The 9,783-nt window shown below is 57.0% G+C and overlaps 2 protein-coding genes across 2 annotated transcripts in view; both read right to left on the bottom strand.

Moving 5' to 3' along the window:
• Positions 1–466, bottom strand: part of VWCE (von Willebrand factor C and EGF domains) — a 35,047-nt gene extending 34,581 nt beyond the window's left edge. The window contains exons 1-2 of the mRNA XM_004715042.2: positions 422–466; positions 21–217 (exon numbers count right to left, since the gene is read on the bottom strand). Of these exons, the coding sequence (XP_004715099.1) occupies positions 21–217; positions 422–466 (242 nt within the window). The remainder of the gene's footprint in view (positions 1–20; positions 218–421) is intronic.
• A 4,493-nt stretch (positions 467–4,959) lies between these two features.
• DDB1 (damage specific DNA binding protein 1) overlaps positions 4,960–9,783 on the bottom strand; it is a 21,753-nt gene continuing 16,929 nt past the window's right edge. Inside the window, exons 20-25 of the mRNA XM_004715043.2 lie at positions 7,948–8,118; positions 7,524–7,633; positions 7,206–7,375; positions 6,943–7,045; positions 5,713–5,836; positions 4,960–5,281 (exon numbers count right to left, since the gene is read on the bottom strand). Of these exons, the coding sequence (XP_004715100.1) occupies positions 5,198–5,281; positions 5,713–5,836; positions 6,943–7,045; positions 7,206–7,375; positions 7,524–7,633; positions 7,948–8,118 (762 nt within the window). The 3' untranslated portion in view covers positions 4,960–5,197. The remainder of the gene's footprint in view (positions 5,282–5,712; positions 5,837–6,942; positions 7,046–7,205; positions 7,376–7,523; positions 7,634–7,947; positions 8,119–9,783) is intronic.

Below are 9,783 nucleotides of genomic sequence, written 5' to 3'. Positions count from 1 at the left end.
TGGCGGGGGGTGTCTCTAGCCTTTCGAAGCCAGGCACACAAAAGGCCTCCCCCCTCTCGATCGCCAGCCCGTGGCCTCTCAGGGGAGGTGCCTGGCCGCGCCGGGGGCAAAGATCGGGGACCCCTGGGGCGGGGTTTCGCCCTGGGCCCACACCCCCTGCCCGGGTTGAGGAGTTGGGCTTCCTGCGAAAGGCTGGGGGCATCACGCTGAGGAGGCCCTAAAAGGGAAGAACCAGCCGTAGGGAACCAGGCTGGCGGAACCAGGCTGGCGGGGAGATGGGGTGGGGGGGACACGGGACTGCAGGTTCTTCGAGAGCCCCAAGAAGCCTCTGTAGTCAAGAGAAGGGAACGAAGCTTGGACATGCAAACCCAAAGCCTGGGCCATTGAGCCCCAGGCAGTTCTAGGTCAACCCCCAGCCTACCTTCAAGGCCTGAGAGCTTAGCGTGTGGGGCACAGGTCCACCCATTCCCTGGCCTGGGGGGTGTCTGGAATCCAGACTCCTTTGGGCACCCAGAAGGACAGATGTTGCCTCGCCAGGCACTGCTGGATGCGTTTAAGGGTGGGGACCCTGGGCTTATCAGTGGAAAAACAGGACTAGACGTCTCTTTAGAAAGTTTAGGCGCCTTCTGCAGCTGCCCCAGGCCACACGCACAGCCTGGAAGCCAGCCAGAGGCGAAGGCCCTGCAGTGAACAGGTGGTGGGGTGGAAGTGGAGAGAACTAGTGCCCGGGAACCTACGCTGGCCACCAGGTCCTACTGGCCAAGCTTCCCCTTGAGCACTGCCAGGGATAAAGGAGCTCGCAGATTGTCAAAATGCAGCCCAAGTCAGTTTGTAGCATTTGTTAGGAAGTCCGTCTTTCCATGCCTGCTTTAAAAACAAAGCTGGGTCTGGGTTTGTGGTTCTGCGGCTAGGACTGCCCTCTGCTGGCTGCCCTGGGCTCGGAGGAAGGACGCTGGTTTATCAGCTTCAGCCGACCCTCCCTTCCTTGCAGACCACCGCACAATTGACTAAAAATAAGTCAATTCCAACTCCTAGCTGTGAGGAATGGAAGGATTTCTCTTGTCTCCCCAAAATATATGCCAGATTTGGCTTGGGAATGATTGTTCACTAGGCAGCGAAAGTGGGTCGGAGGTTGTTCTCCCTAACATCAGCCATCTAGACTGTTAGTCTGACTCACCCTAAATAAGACCCCTCCCTTCTGATAAGGATAGTGGTGGTCTGTTTACTTGTAGGAGATACCAAAGGTCAAACCCGCCCAAGGATGACCGAGGTTAGGTAGCCATTATCAGCTGTCTAGATCAAGCAGACACCACTGTTTACCCCACAACAAATGTGGGCACACCCCTAGGTCACCCCCCTCCTATTGATTGTATTGCCTATGTTGCTACCCCTCCCTGTGACTTAGGTTATTGTCTGCTATCAGGAGACTTGCATGCCTCCCAGAATAGTAGTTGTCTGTTTTATTGTATGAGACACCAGAGTGATCAAACTTGTTCAAGAATGAAATGTATTGCCCCTTTCTGTGATGTATGACTGTAATCAGATCCCCCTAAAGTGATATGATGCGTGGTTAGCAATAAATAGTGAGGCTCCCTGGTTCTCGGAGGGTGGCTGGAGAAGGTGGCTAAGGACGAGGCAGCAGCTTCTTCTCTGACGGCTAAGCCCCCTCCACGAGGACCATCAAGGGGGGCTGAGGTGAGCGATGCTACCATGAATTGCGTCTGACTCCATTACTTGACTCTATCCTTTAACTCATGCTCTCTATGACTTTACTATAATCTCTACTTATTATCGCTGTACAATTGCGCCTACCGAACCTGTATTTTGTGGGGTTCCCTCTTCCCTTTAACCCACACCTAGCAACCCTAGAGAACGTGAAGAACGGTTGCTGTGGGTTCTGAGACTGACTCTTCATGGAAGTTGTTGAATGGCTCCTATCGACCTGATGCAGGACAAGTAAACACTGCCTGTCACAGCCGCCCTTAAGTTTGAGACCTGGTTGCAGCCACTGTGTCAATCCGTCTTGTGGAGGGACTTTCTCTTTTTTCACTGCGCTCTTGGAAACCCGGGGGCAGTTCTATTCTGTCTGTATAAAGTTTCCGAGGAGTCAGAATTGACTCAATGGTTTTTCCAGGAGTAAAGCTTCATTTTGCTCCTGAAGAGCAGCTGTTGGTTTCAAACTGCTGGCCTTGCAGTTGGCAGCCCAACGTGGACCCGACGACAGCCCCGGGGGTCCTTCCAAATGCCCTGCCTTGATTCACGCAGTGGAAGGCTACTTCTTTTTGGCAACCCCATGATGCTGCCAGGTTGAATAGTTGACAGCAGCGCGGGAGAACCTGGGGGTGATCATCCTCTCGCTAAGGCATTTTTTCAGCACCAGCTGGTAAGTTGCCCCATCTGAGTCTGTGTGGTTGCACTTTTACAGGTGGTTAGCTCACCTGGCTACTTCTGACCCCTCTCCTCCTCTGGTCGGCACGTTACCCCCAATTCTGCAAATAGGTGGTCAACATGTTCTATACCCAAAGGCGACTGCAACATCTACCTGGGGCTAGTCTGGGTCCTGAGGGTGCTAAGAGCCCAAGGCCACCTTCCCTTCTTGCCTCCGAAAGCCAGCAACTGCACCTCCTTCCTCACCGCCCAGCCTGTTTCTCGCCAAGACGTGCTCCAAGGCCCTGTATCCACTTGGAGGCTGACCACGGGCTCATCACTCTCCTGGACATCTGGCTGGTTCGGAAATGGGGATAAGCATGCAGCTCTTCACTGGGGCCTATGAAGGCGACCACTTGATGTCCACCAGGACGTACTGCTTCCTGGCCCCGCAGCTACCCACAATCCTGAGCCCATTGCACAGGGCGAGTTTTCTTTCCACCCTGCCATCGAATGCCAGCTTCCCTCCCAGCTGTTTTCAACCCTACCACCTATGGGGGTCCAACCCTGGAGAACTGATCCTCTGCAGGCCTGGCTTGGCTGGCCAGTGAGTGTGCAGAAGGGAATTCCTGTTGGCAAATCTCAAAACCACGTTCTAATCAGCCAGTGGCATTGGCCTTGCTCCTGGTACCAATTTAGCTTCCTTACCTCTGGTTCTGGGTCTTTCTTGAGTGTTGTTCCCTCGACCCCCAGGCTTTTCCGGCTGACTGTTCCAGGGCTCAAGGAGCCTCCTGCCTCTCCACTTGTGGCCTGGGGCCACTGGGTGACAAAGAGACCCTCCCTAGAGGGCGGAGTTGTTGTTGGCAGCAGAACACATGCCTCTGATTGTGATCTTTTTTCTAAGTGGCCATGTGGTGAGTCAGTGTTTCTAGTCAGTTCCCAAAGGTCTGTTCATGCAGAGGCTGCGAGGGAGGGAGCCAGTCCAGCTGGCTGGAGCAGGGCTCTGAAGACCACCTTTAACCCAGGCAGGCAGAGGTGACTGATGATTCTGAAGAGGGGCCAAGACACCCTGGCGGTCACGTGCACTGGGCTGCTTACTGCTAGATGGGGAGTTTGAATTGGCCAGCCACTCAGGTGGGCTTTCTACTCCCAGAGTTACTCTTGGAACCCAGAGGGCCAGTTCTACCCTGTTCTGTAGGGTCACTGTGAGTTAGCACTGACTCGACTTGGCAGTGAATTTGGCTTTGGGGGGTGTGGCTGCATAATGCCAGGTTCTCAAGAGTGGGTGCCTCGAAACTGAGTCCTGGGCGTTTATGGCGTAATGTCCACTGACCAGAACGCTCCGCTTTTGAGAGGGGATTTGATCAATAGCCAGCTCCACTCTGTGTAGGCAGCAGATGCCAGCAGAGTCCCCGACCACAGGAGCACCAGGTTGGCACTGCTCCCAGTCTGTCTTCCTGATTGTGGCCCCTCCCATCCTAGAGCCCATCTATCATAGCCCCAGCAACTGGAGCCTGGCTTTTGCAGCCTGCCCGGAGATGGAGATAGCATGTCTCAGTGGAGGGGGAAGCAGATCTTATCTTCTCAAATACAAAGAACTTTCAAGAATCCCCATCAAACAGTGGTTTGGGGAGATGATTTGTCCTAAGCCCCTTCTTGCGCCCCCTGCCCCCACTGAAGCAAGAACCTCCCAAAACCAGCTTCAAATGGAAACAGCAATTTTCCCGAAACATGCTAGTCTGAAATGCGTCGGCCAACATGTCCAGGGTTGGCCCTGCTCTGTCTCGGGGACAGAGTGGCCTTTATTCCCAACAGGCTGCTAGGGGAGAAAACCCCCCACCCACTGGCCCCCCTAGCCCAAGAAGCTAGAAAAAGATGGGCTTTGTTTGTGAGACAGAGCAAGCCTGAACGTGCCCTGCTCCAGGACTTTCAAAACCCAAGGCCCAGTGATTGCCCAATGCAGGAAATTAAAGGAGACAGATGCCAAAGGGCCCGAGGCACAGGAAGCAGGAGGTAACCTAGGTGTGCAGCTGGCTGCCATTGCACGCGTGCGTGCACTCGGGTGTAAAACCGGGTCTGGGAAGGCGGCCCAAGCAGTCCCCAGGCCAACAGTTGAAGCATCTGGGACTCCATCGGTGACCCTGGGGTTCCACCCAAAACTATGAGGGCCAAGGAGAGGAGGTGGTGCTGTCACTTCTAGCAGAAAAGGACAAGTGACTCCACAGGGGCGGGGGTGTCCACGGGGCTGCAGTCACTCACATGGGGATGGTGGGCGAACCAACAGCGGAGAAACGCTCCCACAAATGGCTAGCTCTTCTTAGAGTCTACTTTATTTGATAAAACTTAGAAACTAACAACCAAGTCACATCCCCCATGCCTCCTCTCCGAGGGCAGGCGCCCTGAGACGAAGGGTTGTGACTGGGGGGTCATCCACCACCTCCTGGGTTGATGTCAGGCCGCCCCAGCCCGTCTGGTGGCCAAGCCTCCAGACCCTGGCCGCTCCCCGGGCAAGAGAAGGACCAGGAAGTCCCCACTTGAAAGACAAGCCCCTTCCCGCCCCTCTCACCACCACCGCCCGCTCCCCCGCTCCCCCACACCCCCGCCCCACACGAAAGGATAGCAGAGGACAACGCAGGAGTGAGACAAGAGACCCAGGCTTCTTCCAGATGCCAGTCCAGGCTGGGTGCCCAAGGGAGAGGCTGAATCATACGAGACCCGGCAAGGCTTTAGTTCTAAGAAATCCACTGCCATGCAGCTCGGTGGCTCTGTGAGGTTTCCCCCGCAGCCAATACGGTGGGGGGAGGAAAGGGGCAGGGAATGCTGCCCTTGGCTAATGGATCCGAGTCAGCTCTTCCACGACCTTGATCAAGTCGTCTGCAGTGGCCTCCCGCTTCATACCGCTGCCGTCGTCATACTGCGAGGAGGGAGGGAGGGAAGGAGGCTGTGAGGACTACCACCCCCAGGATATGCCGGGAGAAGGGTGTCCTTAAAAGCCCACCACCCTCTTTGGGGGGGTATAGGTCAGCAAGGTGGACTGAGGTTGAAGCTGGCTTACACACCACCCCCTGGAGGCACTGCCCCCAGCAACACCTCAAGGGAGCAACACCCACCACAGACTCCAGCCCTGGGGGAGCTCTCTCCCCTGCAAGATCGCAACCTGCACTCCACCTCAGGGTGTCTCTCGGCTTAAGCACAGACAGGAGTTGTTCCCAGGAGAGTGTGGGCTACCTGGTGGGTGTCGGAGCTGTAGCCCATCTCCTCCGACTCCACCAGCAAATGCCCAACCAGGGCCGTGGGCGGCTGGGCAGGTGCTCCCCTGGTCCGGCTGCACCCAGCAGCGCTTACCTGCAGGTTGGCCACAACCTCCTGCATCTTAGGTCGGCTGATGTCTAGGAAGCTCTCAATCAAGTCCCCGTCGATGAAGCCCGTGGCTGGTTCTGTCTTCCGCTCTGTGTGAAAGGACCTCCAGGTGGGCGGGCACGTCAAGGACTGTGTAATCACTGAGCGGTGTTCCCAACTCACCCACCCTGCTTCGGGCCGGACCACGCCACGAAGGGCCAATGGGAACAAGACAGGAAATGGCAGTTTCCCCACGAGTCACTCAGCCTCTTGGACATTTTGGCGTTTGATGGGCATATAAAGCGTGACCTACTCAACGTCTTGACCAAGACCACCTGTCCAGTGACATTAAAAGGTATTGCAAATGCTCTGGGATGCTGATGTTTACGCCTGTCCAGAACCATGGGGCTGAGGCCAACCTGGGAGAAGGACCTGGGTCCAGAGAGAAGGGGGGTGTGCCAGGCAGGGGGAATCCTGGCCACCAGCCCAGACTTTTCCTCCCTGCTCCATGTGGCCACCAGTCTCTGGAGGACTGTGATGTGTCTGGAGCCCCTCATCTGGGAGCCCCTCCCTGCTCCTGCTAGGGGAGAGCACTTCACAGCTCTAGCAGGGAACAGAAACTTCCAGCAGCGTGGCTTTCAGATGCCCCAGGGCAAGGAATTCTGTGGCCTCTGGGGTGTTTGGCTTCTTTGCTTAGCTCCTCTCCCAGGGAAGGCTCTCAGCCACTGCTGCCTGTGCACAATGAGGTCCTGAGGGGACCTTTCCATGTCATGACCGAAACTCGCCATGTGACACAGAGCACCAAGAGGGCCTGTGGCAGACACGTAGTGTCATAAATGGTGCTCCCAAGATGGACAACTGAAGCTGGAGCTGGGGGTGGGGGTGTTACAGCAAGTGCTCTATCACTCTGTCTGACATTTCCAGTTTTTGAAAAGCTAGAAACCTAACACCGACGGCTCCTAAGCAGGGAGCTACTACAGAGGCACAGCTTGAGGCACCGCCACCCCACTAGCAGGAGCCCCATAATCCAAACCCCCTGCCATCGAGTGGCTGTTGGCTCACAACGACCCTTAGGACAGGGTCAAGCTGCCCCAAAGAGTTTCTGAGACTCGCGACTGGTTTAGGGAGTAAGAAGCCCGGTCTTTCTCCCGAGGAGTGGCTGGTGGTTTCAAACAGTGACCTTGCAGATGGCAGTCCAGCGCGTGCCCGCTGGGCCCAGCTCTGCTGGAAGGATATAAGGAGTGTTCGATTTTGCCCACGCTCTTGATGACTTTGTTGAGCCGGTTCTGCATGTCCAACAGGAGGTTGTACCAGCTCTCTGATAGGGAGGTCACGAGGCCTGAAGGGGTGAAAGGACAGCCAGCTGCAGAGGCCTCGCGTGTGCACCAAGGGCAGCCTCAACACGGGCAGCCCGGGAAGGACCAGCCTGAGCTGCTTCCTGCCTAGACCTCAGGGAGGGAGGTCCATGTGGGGAATGCGCCCCGAAGGGTCTGCCTTACCGATCATGCCATTGACTGTGCCGAAGAGCACCGAGCCCTGGGTCGGAGTGGAGGTCTCACCCAGATTCTGCATCACCAGCGAGCCGTGGCAGAAGACGTTGACAAACTCGCCCAGGTGAAAGAGCCCCACCTCCTGGAGGTGCTGCCGCTCCTCGTCGGTGGTCGCAGCGCTGAAAGCAAGGGTGGGAAACTCACCCCTGAGCACAGCATGCCGAGCTGCCTGGGGCCCTGACCCTTGCCACCAAGTGCTCCCTCCCTCCTGATTCACATCAGGAACCCACCTGCCCGCCTCTCACAGACCCACAAACGGTGGCTCACCTGTCCTTCTGACACACAAACAAGTTAAAGGCATTCTCTGCCCCCAGGAAGTTGTCATCGTCTAAGATCTCCACGGCGCTCATCCAGTTGGGATTAAAGTCCCGAGCAATCTTAAATAGACAGGCGGATACGAGAAAACACCATCAGTCTTGGAAAGGAACGGTTTTTATCCACCTGGATCCAGGAAGGGCCCTTTTCCAGTCAGAAGTCACGAGCTGGCCCCTCGGAAGGAAGGCTCAGTCCTGTTTAAGACCCACCCTCATGAGTCTCCTCTTGAGCCCCAGGCCCAGGCCCAGGCCCAGGCCCGAGAGGCCCCACTGGCCACAGTAATGCAGAGACCGAGTCTGCTCAGAGTTCAGGCCGGTCGGGCATCTCTCCAGGAAGACCAGCCCAGTCCCCACCTGCAAGCCTCCTGGGTGCCTACCTCTTCGAAGTTCCCCTCCATGGGTTTGTAGGCCAGCAGCAGCACCGAGCGCATGAGGTCGCCCACCAAGATGAAGTCCCCCTTGGTCTTCAGGTAGAGGGCCATGATGTTGTTGTAGTGGTTGCACTCAGTGCGAAGCTCCTTCTCGGTCGTCCACTCATAGAGCCGCACCTGGGAAAGAGCCAACAGCCTCAGCGCAGGGCTAACACCTCACGCCCATCCCATCACCAGCAGCATGTGCACAATGACAGACGTGTGCCAAGAGGAAGGGCCTTGAGGCAGGGGTGGGGGGTGAGGGGAGTGGTGGTGTCCCAAAGGCCACAGTCCATCCCAGTAGCAGACACACAGCACACTCAAGAAGCACGGACCGCAGCGAGCACGTCAGCTAGTGAGGTCACATGTCCCTGCCTGCAAGCAGAGGGGCCCCTGTGAGCTGACAGGGACACAGCCATTCTGGAGGTCAGAGCTCAGCCACTGAACAGGAGGGTCAAGAACCTAGCAACAGGGAAACGTTTCTGAACCTGCCGAGACCAAAAATTAACTCAAAACCCCACATGTCAGGATCTGGAGTTTTCTGGCAGCGCCCACCAGTGTGTTGCCGATTTCTCGAGTGGAAAGGGGCTGGGAGTAGAGTTAAGTTTAAGCAGGCCACTACAGCTAGGGCAAAGCGCAGTGTGGGACACAGAGCTCTCTCTGGAAAGAGCAGCTCAGCACCCACATTTCCAGAGCTGCAGGGACCAGGTCACCTCCCGACAAGCCGCAGTCTACAGCCCCTCTGAGCTCATCTGAGCTGTGTTCTGCTGCAGAGTACATAGCAGGCGTGGAGGCTTGGGGAGGCGGGGGCGGGCTGACATAGCAGTGTGGTGCTGTTGAGTCCGGTCCGACCCACAGCGACCCTGTGTCCAACAGAGAGAAACCCTGCTGGTCCTGAACCAGCCTCGCAGCGGCTCCGTTTGAAGCCAGTGTGGCAGCCCCTCTTTGTCAATCCATTGTGGACACCCTGGACCAACAAAGTCTGTTTCCAAAACACAGCTCACTGACTTCTCTGTACCTTCACTGCCACAGCCCAAACCAAACACGCCTCGGAGTGGACGCTGCCCGCAGCGAGCCCGTAGGACAGCCTAGAACTGCCAGCCCGTAGGACAGCCTAGAACTGCCGCTGTAGATTCCCCGGACTGTACCTCTATAAGGGAGTAGCAAGCCTCCTCCTCCTCTCCAGGCCTGGCTGCCATTGCTACAAGCCTTGCTGCACCCTCTCCCCAGGCTGCCCTCACCTCCCACTGCCCACCCCGGTCCAGCATCTGCTCACAGGACCCTCCAGAGCCAAGGCCACAGGCTCCTCGCGCTCACGGAGGCAGGCGCATTTCTCCTTGGTCGGCTAGGTTCCCTCCCATCATCCCTGGGACGGACGGACAGACAGACATTGAATCACCCTTTTGGACCTCTGTCCAGTCCTCCTCCCTAAACACCTCCAGCACAGACATTTAGGCCACCAGACTCTGCCACCCGCCACTCCCACAGGAGTCCCACAAGTCTGGGGACGTGAGCATTCAGAGAAGCAGCCTCCCTCCAGGATCCCTGTCCTCTTAAACCCCCGCCCCCACCTGACCTGCTTTTGGGCCATCCCTCACAGCAGGTCCTCCCTCCAGTTCCTCTCTCCTCAGACGCCTGCCCAGCCGGCCTGTAATCGCTCTCACACACTCAACTCCTCACAACCGCCCCCCCTCCTTATCACATGCACCCAATAAAACCCCAGGCCTGGCCAAGTCCTAATCACCAACCCCAGCAGGGAACACCAAGCCTCCAGTGCAGACTACGGACTCCCCTCGGGCGCCC

Source organism: Echinops telfairi, unplaced genomic scaffold (assembly GCF_000313985.2).
Source record: "Echinops telfairi isolate 266 unplaced genomic scaffold, ASM31398v2 ScPeMD7_7416;HRSCAF=8454, whole genome shotgun sequence".
Taxonomy (NCBI): domain Eukaryota; kingdom Metazoa; phylum Chordata; class Mammalia; order Afrosoricida; family Tenrecidae; genus Echinops; species Echinops telfairi.
This window is presented reverse-complemented; position numbering and strand designations above follow the sequence as displayed.